This window comes from Megascapheus bottae, chromosome 14, assembly GCF_031878675.1.
Source record: "Megascapheus bottae isolate mThoBot1 chromosome 14, mThoBot2.hap1, whole genome shotgun sequence".
In the NCBI taxonomy this organism is placed as follows: Eukaryota; Metazoa; Chordata; class Mammalia; order Rodentia; family Geomyidae; genus Megascapheus; species Megascapheus bottae.
The window spans coordinates 45,171,087-45,192,024 of NC_143522.1; the positions used below are offsets into that span (position 1 = coordinate 45,171,087).

A 20,938-nucleotide genomic window follows, 5' to 3' on the forward strand; every position below is an offset into this window, starting at 1 on the left:
CCTTAGAAATGATGCTTTCCTCTCTCTAGAAATAGTGTATTAGATTGAGTTATCAGAGATGTGTACCTGCATGTTTTTGGGTTTTTTGGACCTCTTTTCCTGAGTTCCTTGTTTCCTACAGTGCACTTTTCCCAACACTGGTGCTCGTATCATGATGTTTATTGGCGGTCCTGCTACTCAGGGTCCTGGAATGGTGGTGGGAGACGAATTGAAGACACCCATTCGGTCCTGGCATGATATTGATAAAGATAATGCCAAATATGTTAAGAAGGGAACTAAGGTAATTTTGTTTTGTAAGTCTTTTTACTTTATTAAAACATGAGTATAGGGGCTGGGAGTTTGGCCTAGTGGTAGAATGCTTGCCTAGCATGCCCGAAGACCCGGGTTCAATTTCTTGGTACCACATGCATAGAAAAAAAAGCTGGAAGTGGTGCTGAGGCTCAGGTGGTAGAGCTCTAGCCTTGAGAAAGCCCAAGGACAGGGCTCAGGCCCTGAGCTCAAGCCCAGGACTGGAAAAAATCAAAACAAACAAAACATGAGTATAATTAAAAAAATTCCACCAACCCCCTTAGGGTGTTGATGGGGAAGGAATTCTGGGCCTTGAACTTGCTAGGTATGCAAGTGTCCCACTGTACTTCACCTCATAAAAACCAGTATTCTTTTTATGAGAGAGGAAGAATACAGTGTTTCTGACAGTAAAATGAAATCTGATGCTATAATGCTATTCAAAGGCATAATTTCACACACACACACACACATACACACACACAAATTTTGAGCTCAGAGTCTTGTATTTCCTTAGTTGCTATTCTACCACTTGAGTCATGTCTTCCTTGCTCTGGTTTGAAATACTGAAAAAGTAGTGAGTCTGAATTGTAATCTCTTTAAAGACACTCATGTGAGAGTATGTTTGAAGATTTTGTTACAAAATATCTTTTCAGGAAACTTTCCTATATTATGCAGTTTTTCTCTTAAGCGTCAGGCAGTCCCTGTTTCCTGTTTATAGCTTGAATTCACTGACATATTTTTCTTGTGAATTCTATTCCTCTAATGTTGCCTTTTGGAATTCAGGTAATGATGTTTCATTCATGATGATTATGGGCTCTATTATATTGGTTATGCTTGTTAATATTCCTGCTGTTTTTGTTGTAGTTGCTGTTGCCAGTTCTGGGGCTTAAACTCAGGGCCTGAGCACTCCCCATGGACTTTCTCAAGGCTAGAGCTCTATCACCTGAGCTACAGCACCACTTCCTGCTATTTCTATGAATGTGGTACTGAGGAATCAAACCTGGGTCTTTGTACATGCTAAGCAAGCCCTCTATAACTAGGCCAAATTCCAGGCCCATCCCTGTTAATTTTTAATTCAATTCAGAGGTTTGTTGTGCTATATTATTTCATATGTGTATATATATATATATATTATTTATTTATTTTTGGTGGGTTGTGGCTTTGAATAAAATAATGGAGTGATCATTTTAGAAGCTGTATTTTTATGAGATATTATAGAAAACCAAATATGTTAAGTTAGGTTAATTTTTCTTTTAGTCTTAAATTATTTTGATCTGTTAAAATGCATGTTTTAAAGTACTTTGATTTAATTAAAAAAATCTCTTACAGCATTTTGAGGCTTTGGCCAATCGAGCTGCTACAACTGGCCACGTTATTGATATCTACGCTTGTGCATTAGATCAGACAGGCCTCCTGGAGATGAAGTGCTGTCCCAACCTTACTGGGTGTGTATGGGAATTTGCAAAGGTTATGCAGTTATACGAATGACATTTTATACAGGGCTGGGAGTTTGTCCTGGTGGTACAGTGCTTGACTAGCGTGCATGAAAACCCCGGTTTGATTCCTTGGTACCACATACATAGAAAAAGCTGGAAGTGGTACTGTGGCTCAAGTGGCAGACCACTAGCCTTGAGAATACCCAAGGATAGTGCTTGGGCCCTGAGTTCAAGCCCAAAGACTGGCAAAAAAACAAAAACAAAAAAACAAAGGAATGACACTTTACAAATCTAAACCAATTATAGTTCAGGAAAATGAATATCTTTTGTTGTCTTACTACTTCAGAGTAACCTTTGTTAATGATTTTAGTATGTTTCATATAAAGCTTTTTCACTTTGATTTCTTTTTTTTAAAGAAATTCATATTTTTTATTGTAATTAATAGAAGGGTTACATGATATTTGCCAGATAGAAGATGCATTAATTTACATACATTGATACCCTTCCACTTGTCTTGGGCCCCATTTCCCTCCCCCACCACCCCTACCCCTCATCTTGTTTCTTAAATACAGAATTGTAAAGTCACAGTTCTCTTTTAAAATTTTATTTTTATTTATTTCTTTAGTCTGTTCTGGGATTTGAACCCTGGGCCTTGGCGTTGTCCCTGAACTCTTCAGCTCAAGGCTAGTGCACTTGGAGCCAAAGCGCCACTTCCTATTTTAAAATTTTAATATCCCCAAATTTTATTATTTTACCAGTATTTTTTCTATAATCCACATAACTTAAAACTTAGCCATATAAACCAAGTGCTGGTTGCTCCTAACTGTAATTTTAGTTACTTAGGCTGAGATCTGAGGCTCACAGTTAGAAGCCAGCTTGGGCATGAAAGTCCACATAAGGCTTTTATTTGCAGTTAACCACAAAAGCCTAAGTGGAGCTGTGTCTTAAACAATGGAACACCAGCCTTGAGCAAAAAACGTAAAGGACAGCTTGTAGGTCCTGAGTTTGTGCACGCGCGTGTGCCCGCGCACACACACATTTTTGGAAAGAGTGAAAATTGTAATCTTTTTTTTTTTTTTTTTTTTTTCTTTGCCAGTGCTGGGCTTGGGCTCAGGGCCTGAGCACTGTCCTTGGACTTTCTCAAGGCTAGCGCTCTACCACTTGAGCCTCAGCACCACTTCCAGCTTTTTTCTATGTATGTGGTACCGAGGAATCGAACGCAGGTCTTCGTGCATACTAGGCAAGCACTCTACCACTATGCCAAACTCCCGGCCCGAAAGTTGTAATCTTGAGTGGTAATATGTGTATATGGTAGCATGTGACCTACCTAATTGTTACATACGTTGTGTTTGTTTTTTTCTGTGCAGAGGATATATGGTGATGGGTGATTCTTTCAACACTTCCTTATTTAAGCAAACTTTTCAGCGAGTCTTCACCAAAGATATGCACGGACAGTTTAAAATGGGCTTTGGTGGTACATTAGAAATAAAGGTAAGATCTCAAACTTAATATATGCATTATGATTATCAAGAGTAACTCCTAGGCTTGATACTATTGTAAAGTATTAGTATTGAAACCTTAAGTGAGAGAGTTTGTTTACTGGGAAGCTTTATCAACAGTATATGTACAATGAGACTAAGCATTTCTGGACACTTGTGAGTAAAGCAGAATTATATATAGGTAAAATTTCTTTTAAACTATTGTTTGTTTATAATGGCTTTAATTTTTTTTTTTGTCAGTCCTGGGACTTGAACTCTGGGCCTGGGTGCTATCCCTGAGCTTTTCAGCTCAAGGCTACTGCCCTACCCTTGGGCCTGTGGGTTGTCCCTGAGGTCTTCAGTTGAAGGCTATTTCCCTACCCCTTGATCCACAAGGCCACTTTTAGTTTTCCAGTGGTTGATTAGAGATAAGAGTCTCATAGAGAGGGTGGGGGGAGGGAAATAGGGACCAAACATGAGAAGGGGCATCAGTTTATGTGTAATGATTCACCTACTATCTGGTGAATATAACTGTAAACCCTATATACATTACAAAAAATTTTTTTAAAAAAAGTCTCTTGTACCCAGGCTTGTTTTGAATTGTAATCCTCAGATCTCAGCTTCCTGAGTAGTTAGGATTACAGACGTGAGCCACCACTCCTGGCTATGGCTTTAACTTCTTTTTTTTTTTTTGCCAGTCCTGGGTCTTGAACTCAGGGCCTGGACACTGTCCTTGGGCTTTCTAAAGGCTAGAGTTCTACTACTTGAGCCACAGCACCATTTTTGGCTTTTTGCTGTGTATGTGGTACCAAGGAATTGAACCTGGGTCTTCGTGCATGCTAGGAAGCACTCTACCACTAGGCCAAACTCCCAGCCCTATGGCTTTAACTTTTTAAAGTGTTTTTGTTTGATAATTTTGGAGACAGGGTCTGGCCATGTAGTCAAGGCTGGCCTCTTAACTCAAGGCTGGCTCAGCCTGATGAATGTTGGAACAGCCATGCTTCCATTGCACCCATCCCTCCAGTCCCAAGACCCGTTTTGATTAATAAATATCTGACAGTAGTATTCAGGATGGTCAGGAAAATAATCTCAAGGAAACAGAAACAGTCCTTTTAATGTTTTTAGGTAGGCAGTAATATGGAAGCTTAAGTTTTGTTAACTGTAGAGACTGGAAATATGTGTGTATATATATACATATATATATATATGGTTTTGTTTTGTTTTGTTTTTTTTTGCCAGTCCTGGGGCTTGAACTCAGTACCTGGGTACTGTACCTGAGCCTCTCTGTGTTCAGGGCTAGCACTCTACCACTTGAGCCAGTGCCAATTCCAGTTTTTCTGTTTATGTGGTCCTGGCGAATGGAACCCAGGGCTTCATGCATGCTAGGCAAGCACTCTACCACTAAGCCACTTTCCCAGCCCCAACCAGTTATTTTGACACTAGTATCTTTTTATTACTTTCTAGCTTGTATTCTCTTTTTTCCTATGTATGTGGTGCCGAGGAATTGAACCCGGGTCTTTGTGCATGCTAGGCAAGCACTCTACCACTAGGCCAAACTCCCGGCCCTCTAGCTTGTATTCTTAAATGCTTGTCAACATTTGATTTTGTCTGGGAAATCAAACATAATATATTCTTATTTTGCAGACCTCAAGAGAAATAAAGATTTCAGGAGCAATAGGACCCTGTGTGTCTCTTAATTCTAAAGGACCCTGTGTGTCTGAAAATGTAAGTCACTTTGATTGTAAAAGAAAATCAGTTAATTCTCAGTACCAAACCTGAAGAGACAAACTATAACATTCCTTTTGAATTTATTTTATGGGCTGTTTTTTATGGTTTATCTTCCCTTTGTAGATTTCGGTTCATGATTGTTCTTTTCACATAGGATTTCCCATCTACTACTAAATTAAAACTTTTATACTTATATCAAGCTTTTGTTTTCTATGCTTCTATTATTCCTTGGCCTGGTATGCCTTAACATTTTTTTAAGTTAGAGAAATTGGTCTACTTCTGAAAGTAAAATTCAATTCTATGTGAATTTCTGTTACCAGAATTTACAGCAAATTAACCAATTTGATAAGATTGAAGGTTCCATTCCTTTGTTTCTTTTTTTTTTTTTTTTTGCCAGTCCTGGGCTTGAGCTCAGGGCCTGAGCACTGTCCTTGGACTTTCTCAAGGCTAGAGCTCTACCACTTGAGCCTCAGCACCACTTCCGGCTTTTTTCTATGTATGTGGTACCGAGGAATCGAACCTGGGTCTTCATGCATGCTAGGCAAGCACTTTAACCACTAGGCCAAACTCCCGGACCCCTTGGTAACTTTTTTCTTACGGAAGTTTTTCTTCTTTTTGTTCTTACCTGAGACTGGTACTTGAACTCAGTATCTGGCACTTGCTTTAGCTCATGGAGTGGTGGTCTACACCCTGAGCCCATGGCTCTAACCCCTCTTTTTTAATATATATTATACTAATTAATTATGTTCTTTTCCATGCTATGTTTTGTTTTGCAGGAGATAGGAACAGGTGGCACTTGTCAATGGAAGATATGTGGGCTCAGTCCCACTTCAACCTTAGCCATCTATTTTGAGGTTGTTAATCAGGTACGACTTCTTAATATTGAGAAACAAATAAATAAATGTTTAATTTAGGCAATGGCTATTTCTTCTGAATTTAGGGGTTTTTTGGGTTTTGTTTTGTGGATGCTATTGAGTTTTTTGTTGTTGTTGTTTTTTGTGCTAGTACTTTGGCTTGAACTCAGGCCATGCATTTTTGTTTGGCTTTTTACCACTCACATCTGGTACTCTCTCCCTTGACTCATACTTCCAGTCTGGTGTTTTTGCTGCTTAATTATAGATAATCTCATGAACTTCTTTGCCTTGGGCTGGCTTCGAATAGCAGTCCTTAGATCTTGTCTTCTAAGTAGCTAGGATTACAAGTGTAAGCCACTAGCACCCCTCTTTATTGGTATTTTTTTCTTCTTCATATATTTTTTTATTGTAATTAATAGAAGGGTTACATTATATTCACCAGATAGAAGGTGCATTACTTCATATACATTTATACCCTTTCTCATGTCTTGGTCCCAGTTTCCTTCCCTCCACACCCGCCCCTCATCTTGTTTTCCTCCCTTCCCTATCGGACTTTGAATAACCAAATACGCATATATTCCATATATCAGATAACCAGGAGAAATACTGTAACATTTATTGGTATTTTGACAGGGATTGCATCTATACATCTATAGACTGATTTGGCAGTGTGAACCTTTTTTTTAGATTTTATTAGCATTGATTCTTATACTATACAGTGTGGCCCTTTTAACATTTATTCTTTCTTTCCATGAAAACAGTTGTCTATCAATTTGTTGGTGTCTTGCTGAATTTCTTTCATGACTGTTTTGTACTTTTCATATGTAATTAAATTTATTTATAGGTATTTCTTGTAGTCACAAATGGAAGTATTATTATTATTTTTTTTGCCAGTTTTGGGAAAAAAGAACGAAACTCAGGGTTGGGCTTACTCAATGTTAGCACTCTACTACTCAGCGTTAGCACTCTACTACTCAGGGTTAGCACTCTACCACTCAGGGTTAGCACTCTACCACTCAAGGTTAGCACTCTACTACTCAAGGTTAGCACTCTACTACTTAAGGTTAGCACTCTACCACTTAAGGTTAGCACTCTACCACTCAGGGTTAGCACTCTACCACTCAGGGTTAGCACTCTACCACTCAGGGTTAGCACTCTACCACTCAGGGTTAGCACTCTACCACTCAGGGTTAGCACTCTACCACTCAAGGTTAGCACTCTACCACTCAGGGTTAGCACTCTACCACTCAAGGTTAGCACTCTACCACTCAGGGTTAGCACTCTGCCACTCAGGGTTAGCACTCTACCACTCAAGGTTAGCACTTTACCACTCAGGGTTAGCACTCTACCACTCAGGGTTAGCACTCTACCACTCAGGGTTAGCACTCTACCACTCAAGGTTAGCACTCTACCACTCAAGGTTAGCACTCTACTACTTAAGGTTAGCACTCTACTACTTGAGCCGCAGCGCCCCTTCCAGCTTTTTCTAATCAAACACATGACTTCGTACATGCTGGGCAAGCACTTTACCACTAGGCCATGTTCCCGTCCCTGGAATTACTTTTTTGATTTCTTCTTCATTGAATTTCCCCCTACTCCTCCCTCTTCTATTCTTCTTTCTCTTTCTCCCTTTCCTATCTATGATAGGGATTGAACCCTAGTCTTTTCAAATGGTAGATAAGTGCTCTACTTCTTTTTTTTTTTTGTCAGTCCTGGACCTTGAACTCAGGGCCTGAGCACTGTGCTTGGACTTTCTCAAGGCTAGAACTCTACCATTTAAGCCACAGCACCACTTTTAGCTTTTTTCTGTGCATGTGGTGCTGAGGAATCGAACCTGGGTCTTTGTGCATGCTAGGCAAGCACACTACCACTGGGCCAAACTCCCCGCCCCAAGTGCTCTACTTCTGAGCTACATTTGTAGCCCTTGATTTCTATTGCAGACAGTTTTGTTATTTCATTTTTATAGTAGTATTGCTGAATTTTATGTTTTGTCTTTGCATTCCGGGACTTTGCTGAATTTAGTCTAGTATTTGGAGTTTTCTGCATACATGCAAGATTATGTCATTTGCGAACTGTAACAGTTTTAACTTTTTCTTCCAATTTGGATGCATTGTTTTTTTCTGTTGCCTGATTGCTCTTCTCAACTCTTACCTTATTCTTGAAAGAAATTTTTCAGTTTTTTTAACTTTATACCACTTGATATAATGGTAGTCATGGGGTTGGTATGTATTGCCTTTATTATATTTAGGTGTTATTTTACTTTTGCTAGTCATGGGACTAGAACTTTGGGCTTGGACGCTGTCCCTAAGCTCTTCAGCTCAAAGATAGCACTCTGCCACTTGAGTCACAGCACTACTTCTAGTTTTCTGGTAGTTATTTGGAGACTTTTGGACTTTTGTGCTTGGGTTGGCTTTGAACCGTGATCCTCAGAGCTGAATGGCTAGAATTACAGGCATGAGCCACCAGTGCCTACCTGTTATTTTATTGTATTGGTAAATAATTTGTTCAGTGTTTTCATCTGGAAGAGGCATGCTGAATTCTATTGAAGTGTCTTTTTTGTATTTATTCAGATGGTAATAATACAATTTTTATCTTTCATTCTGTTGTCTTTCATTCTAAGAGATTTAATGGATTTTTTTTATTTGCATAGGCTGACTCAATCCATATATCCCTGGAAAGAGTCTCACTCATTTAAGAAGAATTGGTATTAGTTCTTTAAATATTTGGTAGAATTCTATAGTGAAGCCATTTAGCCCTGAGCTTTTCTTTATACAAGACTTTCAACTTTAGAATGAACATTATAAGTATTGAAGAATGTACAACAATGCAGTATATTTTGCTTAGGTTTTTCTTCTTTTACACAGCATAATGCTCCAATTCCTCAAGGTGGACGTGGTGCAATCCAGTTTGTGACCCAGTATCAGCATTCAAGTGGCCAGAGGCGCATCCGAGTGACCACCATCGCTAGAAAGTAAGTTGTATTTAAGTCATGTTCTCCTTCCTAGTTCCTGTTTTGGGTGACATTTGTGACTAGAAAATGAACATTGTAATTTAGAACCTTTAATTTCTTTATTTTCTTACTAGCTAGAATACCCATTGATCAAAACTGTAAGAGCAAATTTTAAAAGTACTCCTTAGGTGCATGCTTCAAAATTTTTTATTTACTTTATTCTTTTTTTTTTTTTTTTGCCAGTCCTGGGCTTGAGCTCAGGGCATGAACCCTGTCCTTGGACTTTCTCAAGGCTAGAGCTCTACCACTTGAGCCTCAGCACCACTTCCGGCTTTTTTCTATGTATGTGGTACCAAGGAATCGAACCAGGGTCTTCATGCATGCTAGGCAAGCACTTTAACTACTAGGCCAAACTCCCGGCCCTTATTTACTTCATTCTTATGGGAGGAGTAGAAAATATCAAATTAATGCTTTACTTAGTAGGCTATATGTATACATATATATATGCACACACTTATATACATATGTACATGTCAAATCCACTATATATAACTTATATGGTAAAGTGATTAATAACAAATTTTCAATTGGTGATGGTCATATATGTATATATGATAAATGAGAGTTTATGTAGGTACCATTAGAACTTGAAATATTGAATCAGTCTTATGTAGACTAAATGTAAATGTCTGTGGTGACCAGATACAGTGTTTTAATGTAACCATGTGACATTTCTATGCTTTCTTACTCTCTAGCTGGGCAGATGCTCAAACTCAAATCCAGAACATTGCTGCTTCTTTCGACCAAGAGGCAGCTGCCATTCTGATGGCCCGGCTGGCAATATATAGAGCAGAGACAGAAGAAGGGCCAGATGTGCTGAGATGGCTGGACAGACAGCTCATACGACTGGTGAGAAGTAAATGTAATTGTCCAAGTCTGTGTGCTTTCATTTGTAGTAACTTTTTTTTAAGAATTTATTGATATTGATTTTTACATCATATTTCAAATGATGTGTTTAACAAACAAGTATTCAAGAAGGGAATCTCTATATACAATCATTGGCACTTAGTTTTTAGAACATAATCAAAATTAGGCTAAGGGTTTGTATGTCATAGATACGTATTAATCTATGTAATAAAACAATATGTCTGTAGAGTCATAAGTTTTTATGTCTATGTAGTTGTGTTTATGTTTCCAGTACCATGTCCACAGTGTAGTAACTTTTTTAGTGGATAATCAATCCCCTGTGAAGTACTTAGTGGACTTGAGGTATGGTATGATAGACTTCTGTTGAGTTATCATTATGGTAGCACAATAGTGCATATTAGAATTAGTCATTTATAATAATGTAATGCCTTTTTCCTTAAAATTATGAAATGGCAAATATGTAACCTGTTATTTTTCTATTTATTTTTGCTGGTTTGAAGTTTAATTTTTGTTATTACCTGTTCTTGATACTTTTTTGAGAATTTATTGCTGTGGATTTTGTTTTCTTTTCTTTTTCTTTTTTTTTTTTTAATGTGTGTGCATGTGCTGGTCCTGGGGCTTAAATTCAGGGCCTGGGTGTTGTCCTTGAACTTCTTTTGCTCAAGGCTAGTGCTATACCACTCAACTGTAGAAACTCCACTTTAGGCTTTTCTGGTAGTTAATTGGAGATTAGACTCTCATGGACTTTCGTACTTTGATTGGCTTTGAACAATCTTTAGATCTCAGCCTTCTGAATCGCTAGGACTACAGGAGTGAGTCACCAGAGCCCAGCTTGATTTTGGTTTTCTATTTTTATTTTTATGGAACGTTAAAAATATGAAAATCTTTAAATATATGAATTGGGATATAAAATTATACACGTATAAAACTATACACAGGTTTTAACATCTGATGTAGATTACCAAATGTATACTAGTAGATTATTGATAATATTAATTTGAGGGCTTTTTTTTTTTTTTATTTTGCTTGTCCTTGGGCTTGAACTCAGGGTCTGAGCACTGTCCTGGGAGCTTCCCCCCCCTCAGTTTTTTTTTTTCCTAATGGACTTTAACCCCAAGGACTCACACTTGCTAGACAGGCACTCTACTGTTTGAGCTATATTTTTCAGCCCTTTCCTACTTCAGTTGTAGGCCTTAAATTTTTATCTGGACAGGTCTGGACCATGATCTGCCTACCTTATAGACTCTTGATTAGACAGGATCATAGATAATTGCTTACGTGATTGAAATTGGGGTCTCTTTTGCCCTGACTCGCCTTGAACTGCATTCCTCTTGATCTCTGCAGGTGTTACCCCCTGTGTCCAGCCAATAAACTATTTTTTAAAATCAGAGATATATGAATCTTCAGCATCATCTGACAGGTGGTCAAGGTCTTGATTTATTAATATTGTTTTAAGTGGAACCTCCTTTTTGGTGCTGGTGATTGAACCAAAGACCTTTTGCCTACGAACATTTCACTTAACAATAGTGGTACATGTGGGTACATGTGACTTTTCCCTTTCTGAGTAATAGCTGTGTTCTAAATAGCTTGTTTCCTGAGCCTTTTCGCTGTAAGTGACTTAGTTTTGTTTAGGGATTCTAAAAAGCCTTAGGAATAATCAGCACTTTTACTTGTCAAGTAGCCGTGATTTGTAGTAAAGTGCTTTTTTCATTTTGCTAGAGCTATTGTATTTGTAGGTTGTCACATACAACATAAAATTGAATAGTACAGTCTTGAGCTATCAGCCTTCGTAACCATCATTTATTACCTTCCATTTCAAAGATAGACGTTTTCTATGTCCCTTTTATGAATGCAATCTAGAGGATTGTAATTTTTGGAGTTCTGAGTTACTTAGGCTCTCTTTTCTCATACCTTATCTTTAAAAATTTCCATGTTGTTTGACATGTTTGTAAACTACAAATACTCATAAAAATATAAAGTAGGGCCTAGTAAATAACCAAATGAAACAATTGCAGAAAGAATGAAATCCGTACTATATAATTAATCTCTTAATTACATATTCTGCATCTTGCAAAATATATAGCAACAGCAAAATATTTGGACCAGAGGATGAATTATGACATGGTGAGAATTTGTGTGTGCATGCGCACGTGTGCTCATGCCAGTACTGGGGCTTGAACTCAAGTCCTGAGTGCTGTCCTTGCAACTTTTTCACTGAAGGAAAGAAGAGACCTCAGCTGATCAGAACAGGCTTTATGAGTGCTGTAGAGGGACTTCAGGTAACACTGAGCAGAGCCAGAGAAACAATGAGCTAGAAGCATGGGGGGTTTTGATATGTAAATAGAGTAGGATAGGGAAATTTTATGTAATACCCTTTTTGTAACTAATGGTCATGTTTTGGGGTTGTGATGCCTCAGCAATCCTCTACCTTAGATAAGTGCTGGGGTAGCTCAATGATAGGGATCCATTAGATTCCTTGGCTGTGGGGGAGTTGCCAGGACAGGTCCCTGGGGGAGCATGGTCAGTGGGCTAACATAGGAGCAACATCAAATTACTAGAGCAAAGCAGATTCCCATCAGCTGGCATCTACAATTTGAGTCTACTTGCAGTTTTTGGTGATTAATTGGAAATAAGTCTGATGGACTCTTCCTCCTCAGCTGGCTTCAAACTATGATCTTCAGATCTCAGAATCTTGAGTAGGTAGACCTTTTTCTGTCAGATCAGGAAAGTTTGTCTATCACCAGACTGTCTGCTATTCTCTGATTTTCTTCTTTTTTCTTACTTTCCCCTGGTAGGTTATGGGGCTTCAACTCAATGGCTGGGGTGCTGTCCCTGAGCCTCTGTGCTCACAGCTCCTTTTCTATACTTGAAGGACAGCTCCACTTCCAATTTTCTGGTGGTAATTAGAGATAAGAGTCTCATGGACTTTCGTGCCTGGGCTGGCTTTGGACCGCAATCCTCAGATCTTAGCTTCCTGAGTGTCTAGGGTTACAGGTGTGAGCAACCAGCACCTGGTTGAATTATAAAAATATTTTTTGGGGGTTGTAATCAGTATCTTGATAAGTCAATATGTAATGTTCCATTTTTTTATTTGCCTCCTAAAAACTTTTTGTAAAATCATATGTGGGGCAAGAATTTTAGTTCTCAGCAGTCTAGGAAGTCTGCCACTAACACTTTGTGTTTTACAGTGTCAGAAATTCGGAGAGTATCATAAAGATGATCCAAGTTCCTTTAGATTTTCAGAAACCTTCTCTCTCTATCCACAGGTGAGTAGATAAAAGGTCCATGTTCTCAGTACTAGTAGTACTAAGTCTCAGCTTTGTAGTATTTGTTTACTCTCTACTATGTACTTGTTTCATTGTATCACTCATCTAGGCAATTTTTTTGGTATAGCTAAGTAATTAATATGTGCTGTGAACTGTGTTTGGTATTCTTATTTTATGTTCATTTGACTAGAGATTTACCCTGAAGCTTCACTGTAGGTACGATGAGTGTAAACCTGATTATTTTTCCATGTGAGTCAAGAGGTTCTAATGAAATTACTATGCTAATGGAAGGTCTTTATGTGAAATAATCTGACAAATCACAGTCTTAGGGCATGTTATCACCTGAGAACAATTTTATTTGGATGTATTAGGTAAAGGAAACTTATTTTACCCTATAGAATTTACTGATTTACCTTATAAAACTTTCTTTCTTAAATGAAAGTAATAGAGTCTACCCTCGGTCAGTTTCTTTCTTTCTTTCTTTCTTTCTTTCTTTCTTTCTTTCTTTCTTTCTTTCTTTCTTTTTTTTTTTTTGGTTGGTGGTAGGACTTGTCCTGCCCTACCCCTTGAGCCACAGGCCACTTCTGGTTTTCTAGTGGTTAATTGGAGATAAGAGTCTCACAGACTTTTGTAGCCCAGGCTGACTTGAACTTGTGATCCTCCTGAGTCAACTGAGTGCTAGGATTTTAGGTGTGTACTGCCTCACCCAATGAAATTTGGTTTTTGCCTATAAAATCTTTGTCCTAAAATTGGAGTTTTATTTTATTATCTTTTTTTTCCCCCTAGTCCTGAGGTTTGAACTTTAGACCTGGTACTGTCCTTGAGCTTCCTTTTGCCCAGGGCTAGCCCTTTACCAATTGAGCCACAGCCACCACCACTTCCAGCCTTTTCGGTGATTTAATTGGAGATAGAGTCGCACAGTTTTTCCTGCCTGGACTGGCTCTGAACTGTGATCCTGAGTAGCTAGGGTTACTGGTGCCTGACTTTTATTTTATTTTTTAGAGATCATGTATTGGTTTATAATTCAAGAAGCTCCATTTTAGTAGAGGAGGCTTCTGATAATTTTTGTGAGGTTGTAAAGAACTATGAAGAAGAGGCATATCTTGAGGCATGCAAAATCCTTTCTGTTGGAGGAATTCTGTCTTTACTTTTGCAAATAGCAAAAAAAAAAGGACAGAGATTGGGGATATTAGCCTAATTGTTAGGCTGAATTCCTCACATTTCCTTTTTTTTTTTTTTCTCTTCTGTCTATGCCCCAAACCTTCTCTTTAGCATTAAGATCTTCAGAGAATTCTTGCTGTCTTCTCTTTTCTGCTTTCTCACAAATAAGAGGCAATGCATCTAGAAGTCATTTTTTAAAGCCTATCATCTTGTGAAAAGAGCATTGTAAAAGAAAGACTTCAGGAAAAGTCTTCATCCCTAAAATATTTCCTGAAAATTTATCAATCAAACTAGAGGCTGAAATAAGGGATGGAAGAGACTTGTAGTATATTGTGGACCACTGAAATAGGACTAAGAATGCCAGCTGCAGTGAGTACCGTGTATGTGGAGAGAACTGTGATTCTTACTAGGAAGGAGGAACATATAGAGCTGAAAGAATTCAAGAAATGTGACTAAAGACAAGTGGACAGATTCTGGTCTGGTCCTATTCTAGCCTGCCTTTCCTCCTTTTTCATCTGTTTTTATGTAAAGGGTATACAGATGGGCAGAAAGTGATAGGAAAAGGAAGTGGAGAAACTCAGTCCGGAAATTTTTTTTTTGGATAGGAAGACCAAAGTCCTCCTTAATACTACGGGTGTAAGTTATTGTTGTTTTGTGCCAGTACTGAACTCAGGGTTTTGTACTCTGGTTGAGCTGTTTTGTGTATGGCTGGTTTCTAACACATTTAAGCCACACCTCTAATTCTAGAATTAATTTTTAAGCAGCTGATAAACAGCATGAATAGATTTCTTTTTTGAGCAGTACACTTTTTTTTTTGCTTTAGGTACACATTTTAATATTAGGCTTGTTTTTGCATTGAACACATTTCAAATTTATTATCAAGAATTAACTTTAGAAAGTGTTGTATGTTGTCAATTTAACAAGTTCTCTCAGGCAACTTACAGAACAATGTTTTCTCTTATGCCGTCTTTTTTATTTCCATCATTTTATAACTAATAACAATATTATTTATCTTATTCTAAGTATCTAAAGATATACTTCTAAGCATTTATACTACTAGTACTTTTCTTTTTTTATTGTCAGGATAATGTAATAGAGGGGTTACAGTTACATTTATCAGGTAGTAGGTCCATTACTTCTTGCACATTGATACCCCTTCTCATGTTTATGTCCCCATTTCCCTTCCCCCCCATCCCAATCATCTTGTTTTCCCTCTTCCCTTTCCTATTTCAAATAAACAAATAAACATATATACAATGTATCAGGTAACAAAGTCAGATAGCATAACAATATGAGATTAACCATAAGGGCAAAAAAAAAAGAGAAGAGAAATAACATACTACATTAATAACAATTACGCAAAATAAAGCTCTTGTTTCCATATCTTAGAGTCCCTTTCATTTAGTCTCATCCTATATGACTTTATGTCCTATGTTTTTAGCTATTGTAATCCTCTGCTAGGAGAGTCTTAGATGTGTACTAATAATTACAAATGAGGGAGACCATTGAGCCTATGTTCCTTTGGGTCTGGCTTACTTCACTTAATATGATTCTTTCTAAGTCTTTCCATTTCCTTACAAATGGGGCAATGTCGTTTTTTCTGACAGCAGCATAGAATTCCATTGTGTATAAATACCACATCTTGTTGATCCACTCATCAACTGAGGTACATCTGGGTTGGTTCCATATCTTTGCTATGGTAAATAGTGCTGCAGTGAACATCATTGTGCTAGTGGATTTAGTATGTCCTTGTTTCTGGACATTTGGGTAAATGCCAAGGAGTGGGATTGCTGGGTCATAGGGGAGCTCTATGTTTAGTCTTTTGAGGAACTGCCATACTGCTTTCCATAGTGGTTGAACGAGTTTGCACTCCCACCAACAGTGTAGTAGTGATTCCTCCTGGCCACATCCCTGCTAGTATCTGTTGTTATTCGTTTTCTTGATCCTGGCCATTCTAACTGGAGTGAGGTAGAAAGAATCTCAATGTTGTTTTGATGTCAAGTATTTCTATAGGCTATTCTTACTCCCTCTTCAGAGAAGTCTTTAAGTCTTTAGCCTACCTTTTAATGGGATGGTTGTTTCTTTGAAGATTTGTTTGGAAGAGGTACAATTTTTTTTAGCTGTAGATATATTTTAAAGTATGAGGTCTTGAGCAGTACACTTTAATAGAAAATGTTTTATTTTGCTACCAATAATTATAAACATATGCTTTGTTAATTATTAAATTCTGCCACAGTAATGAAATCCATAAGCACTGTTTCCCATGTTTTACCTTGCAGTTTATGTTTCACTTAAGAAGATCTCCTTTCTTGCAAATTTTTAACAACAGTCCTGATGAGAGTTCATATTATCGTCACCATTTTATGCGTCAAGATCTGACACAGTCTCTAATCATGATTCAGCCTATTTTATATGCATATTCTTTTAGTGGACCTCCAGAGGTAAGAGGAACAGAAAAGAGTTAACAGTTCTGTTACTGTGATATTTTAAAAAACATTAGACCGCATTAAGAAATTGAAAACAATTTAAAAGTCTTTATAGTTATAAAGTATAAGCATTTGTAAGTGAATTATCTCATGCTCCTTATGTACTTGCTTAAAGGTATTTGTAAGTGCTTCCTATCTTGATAGATTATATTAGGAAATCTTTAGCAGATCATATAAAAATACTGGAGACTTGCAGATCATCTCATTCAGTCTTTTTTTTTTTTTGGTGGGTCATGGGGCTTGAACTGTTCCTGAGCTCTTCAGCTCAAGGCTACTGCCCTACCCCTGGGCCTAAGTGTTGTCCCTGAGATTTTCAGCTCAAAGCTACTGCCCTACTCCTGGGAACCATAGTCCCACTTCCCCTTTTCTAATGATTAATTGGAGATAAAGAGTCTCAAGGTCTTTAGCGTCTAGGCTGACTTAGAACATGGATCCTCAGTTCTCAGCCTACTGAGTAGCTAGGATTACAGGCATGAGCCACCAACTGGCACATCCAGTCTTCAACAGTGTTCAGAAGTGATTGTGGTTCTCTAGAGAAGTTCCTGGCTTATTTCTGATGCAGTGTCTTCCAATTATGATATTCTCTGTAACCCAAGTCTCTTGTTAAAATGTTATCTCATTTTCCTGGTGTTTTGTTTCGTTTTGTTTTTTGGTTGGCCATAGGGCTTGACCTCTGGGCTTGGGCCCTGTCCCTGAGCTCTTCAGCTCAAGGCTAGCACTCTACCATGTTAAACCACAGTGCCACTTCCATTTTTCCTGTTGGTTAATTGGACGTTAGAGTCTCAGGGCTGGCTTTGATCCTTGATTCTCAGATCTCAGCCTCCTGAGTAGCTAGCCTCCTGAGCCACTGGTGCCGCCCTGTCCCCCCCTTCATTTTCCTTTGATTTGATCCTTTGAGAACAAAAGATACAGTTGACTAAAAAAAATATTTGTAGAAGAATGATAAAGTCACCATAGATCTTCTTTAGCAAGTTGTTTTACTTATTTTAAACTGTTAAATGAACAGTTTCCTATTATTTACCCGAAATTGTCTGGTGTACTACATAAAAGTATTTGATGGCTGTGTTTTTGAAGGTAATATTTTAGGAAGAGAGTCACCGTGAAAAGAATATTTATAATATATTCATTACCCCTAAAGTTTTATAAAATAGTAGATAAAATTTCTGATTGTTATATTTTGTTATTATAATTTGTTTAGTAATTTTTCTGGTAATTCCTTCTTTTCTAGAAAAAAATTATGTATTGGTCTGTAACTCTTCAAGTCAGAAAACTAAATTTTATAAACACATTCTATTTTTGTAAGTTGAGAGTAATTTAGATGTATATTACAGATAAGTGGACAATGTAGGGTAATATTTGGAATTGGAATCCTGTCGTCTTTAGTGCCAGTTCCTGTCCTCTTCCAGCCATTATATTTCATGCATGAGCACCCTTCTATGTTTTTAAGGCTTTGCTCTTGAATCTTTTTTTCATGCCCAATATCATCACTTTCTATCAATCTGGGTCATTCTCATTAACATACGAACTTTAGTAATACTCATTAAAGATGAAAACTGGCTGAAAACCTTAGCTTATCTGTATGTTTTCATTACCGCATAATTTTTCTGTTTCCTGACAAGGTTAAAACCAGTTATTTGTTGTATATCCTTTTTGTCCTTACACTTTGGTTCCTATTATTATATTTAATTGGCTCCTCTCAAGACCATCAGCAACCTTGAGCTTGCCTCAATAAGCACTCAATAGCACTTTCCCTGGAAGAATTCTTTCCTTGAAAAATTTATGCTTTTCTGACACTCTCTGTATCTAGTCTTTTACTTATGGCAGTTACTTCCCTGTCTCCTTTTGCTAGGTTTTCCCTTTCATATCTCTAAGTATGGAATACTTGTAAGTTCATTCTTTTGGCCTTTCTTATCATCAGTGTCTTCTAAATGATGCAATCTAACCTCTTTACCATCTTTGTACATGAGGCATTCAAATTATTTATCAGTCCAGGCCATTCCTGTTTATTTCATGTCTCCTCAAATCTGTTTTCTCCAAGTCTTTCTGGTTGTAGGCATCATCCCAATTTCTTCTTGATGCTCATTTTTTTATTGTTTCCTCAGTTTAGAGAGAATCCTGAGAACATTAAAATATACTGAGAATTCATGAGACTGGAACTGTGAAACTAAAGTCTAGAAAACATGTTGGAAAGGTCTATTTTGTATCCTCAACTACTTTCTTTTCTTCATGTCTCGTTGTTTTCTTTTCCTTAGCCAGTTCTTCTTGATAGCAGTAGCATTCTTGCAGATCGAATTCTCCTCATGGACACGTTCTTCCAGATTCTGATTTATCATGGTGAGGTAAGATTTTTGTGGCAATTAAACACTGTGCTGTGTATGTAAAATTTGTTTATTCTGGAGAGGTTTTCCCACTCTATTATGTAGCTAGTATTTGGCCAATGATAAGCTTTAGTGTTTAAAAAAAAAAAACAGATGATTAATTTGGTGTGGTCCTGGTGCTTGAACTCACCTAGGGGTGCTGTTTCCGAGCTTCTTTTGTTCAAGGCTGGTACTCTGCTACTTTGAGCCACAGTTCCACTGCTGGGTGTTTTTTTTTGTTGTTGTTGTTGTTGTTTGTTTTTGGTAGTTTAGTGGAAATAAGAGTCTCACAGGGACAGGAGTTGGCTAGTGGTAAAGTGCTTACCTAGCATGCATGAAGACCTGGGTTCAATTCCTGGGTACCATATACACAGAAAAAGCTGGAAGTGGTGCTGTGGCTCAAGTGGTAGCTCTAGCCTTGAGAAAGCCCAAGGACAGTGCTCAGGCCCTGAGTTCAAGCCTCAGGTCTGGCAAAAAAAAAAAAAAGTGTCTCATAGACTTTCTGTCCTGGTTTCAATCCTCAGTCAGTCCTCAGATCTCAGCCTCTTAAGTAACTAGGATTACAGTGTAAGGCACTAGTGCCTGGAAGAAAGTGCTTTTAAAGCTACATCTTCCGCTTTTTAGCCTTTCAGACCAGTGCCACTATGTAACCCAAGCTAACCTTGAACTGTTGTTCCTATGCTTAACACCAGGGCTGAAAATATAGGCCTGTTTCACCACACCCAGTGTTTTTGTTTTAAATAATTTTTAGTGCTTCAGATATGTGATGAGAAATGAAATGAAATGTATCAGTGACTGTTTTGCATTGATTGATTGATGAAGTACCAACACTTGAATTTGGGTCTTATGAGCTCTTGCTTGCTTTTTGGCTTATATTTGATGCTCTATAGCTTCAGCTACATCTCCAGTCCAGCTTTTTTATAGTGGTTAATTGGCGATGGAATCTTTTAGACTTCTCTGACTGGGCTTGCTTTAAACCAAAATTTTCAGATCTCAGCCTCTTGAGTAGTCAGGAGTACATTGCACATGCAAGCTGCAGGTGCCCAGTGACCTCTCAGGCTTTTAAGAGCAGAGTTTAAAGCTATACAAAGTATTCATTGATTAATTCAAGAAACGTGTTTTGAGTTTTGGGGCTTTTGAGAGCTATTTATTTGTTGGTAACCTTTTTCTTTTTTTCTTTTTGAGCTGTTCTGTAGCTTGAGATGAGGTCTTGGACACAGACCTGAGTTTTTTTGCTTAAGGCTAGTGCTCTACTACTTGAACCACATCTCCATTTTCTAGTCTTTTTTTTGGAAGTGAATTGGCAATCAGAGTCTTATGGACTGACTCTCTTGGCTGGCTGGCTGAATAAATGATGCTTAGATCTCAGCCTCCTGAGTAGCTAGGTTTATAAGTGTGAGACATTGGCACTCAGAACTTAAATTTTTTTCTGTATTGAAATTGGTATTTGTAACTTCAAAAATTGAGGTATTTATTCCCTACCTGACTTACATAATTATAACCCCTCTGTATATCATCTTTATAATGACAATAAAAAACATTAAAAATTGAGATAAATGCAGTTTTTAACCATTTTCTCGTTTTCTGAAGATTACATACCTTTATTTAAAAAAAAAAACTCAAGATTTTTAGATGGACAGGAAATTTTAAAGTTCCTTTAATTGTTTTAAAATTAGACCATTGCCCAGTGGCGAAAGTCGGGATACCAGGACATGCCAGAATATGAGAATTTTCGTCACCTTCTGCAAGCCCCAGTGGATGATGCACAGGAGATTCTTCACTCTCGGTTTCCAATGCCAAGATACATCGACACAGAACATGGAGGCAGCCAGGTGAGTAGTCTTGTGCACATGCCCATGTTGTTGACTGCCTTCTGGGAAGAGTTTGAGTAGATTGCCTCCCAGAAGAGAGGGAAAGGGAAGGAGATGGGAGGGAAGTGTATCCAGTGCTTGCTTGTTTTGCAGTGGCTTTGAAAGCAAAGCAAGAAAATGCCCTACCCCTGGGCTG

The 20,938-nt window shown here is 37.9% G+C and overlaps 1 protein-coding gene across 1 annotated transcript in view; it reads left to right on the forward strand.

Annotated features, from left to right (window-relative positions):
* Sec23a (SEC23 homolog A, COPII component) overlaps positions 1 to 20,938 on the forward strand; it is a 44,276-nt gene that overhangs the window by 17,289 nt on the left and 6,049 nt on the right. The window contains exons 8-18 of the mRNA XM_090345125.1: positions 122 to 280; positions 1,618 to 1,733; positions 3,092 to 3,215; positions 4,847 to 4,927; positions 5,707 to 5,796; positions 8,649 to 8,755; positions 9,490 to 9,643; positions 12,850 to 12,927; positions 16,368 to 16,529; positions 18,827 to 18,913; positions 20,608 to 20,763. Of these exons, the coding sequence (XP_090201251.1) occupies positions 122 to 280; positions 1,618 to 1,733; positions 3,092 to 3,215; positions 4,847 to 4,927; positions 5,707 to 5,796; positions 8,649 to 8,755; positions 9,490 to 9,643; positions 12,850 to 12,927; positions 16,368 to 16,529; positions 18,827 to 18,913; positions 20,608 to 20,763 (1,314 nt within the window). The remainder of the gene's footprint in view (positions 1 to 121; positions 281 to 1,617; positions 1,734 to 3,091; positions 3,216 to 4,846; positions 4,928 to 5,706; positions 5,797 to 8,648; positions 8,756 to 9,489; positions 9,644 to 12,849; positions 12,928 to 16,367; positions 16,530 to 18,826; positions 18,914 to 20,607; positions 20,764 to 20,938) is intronic.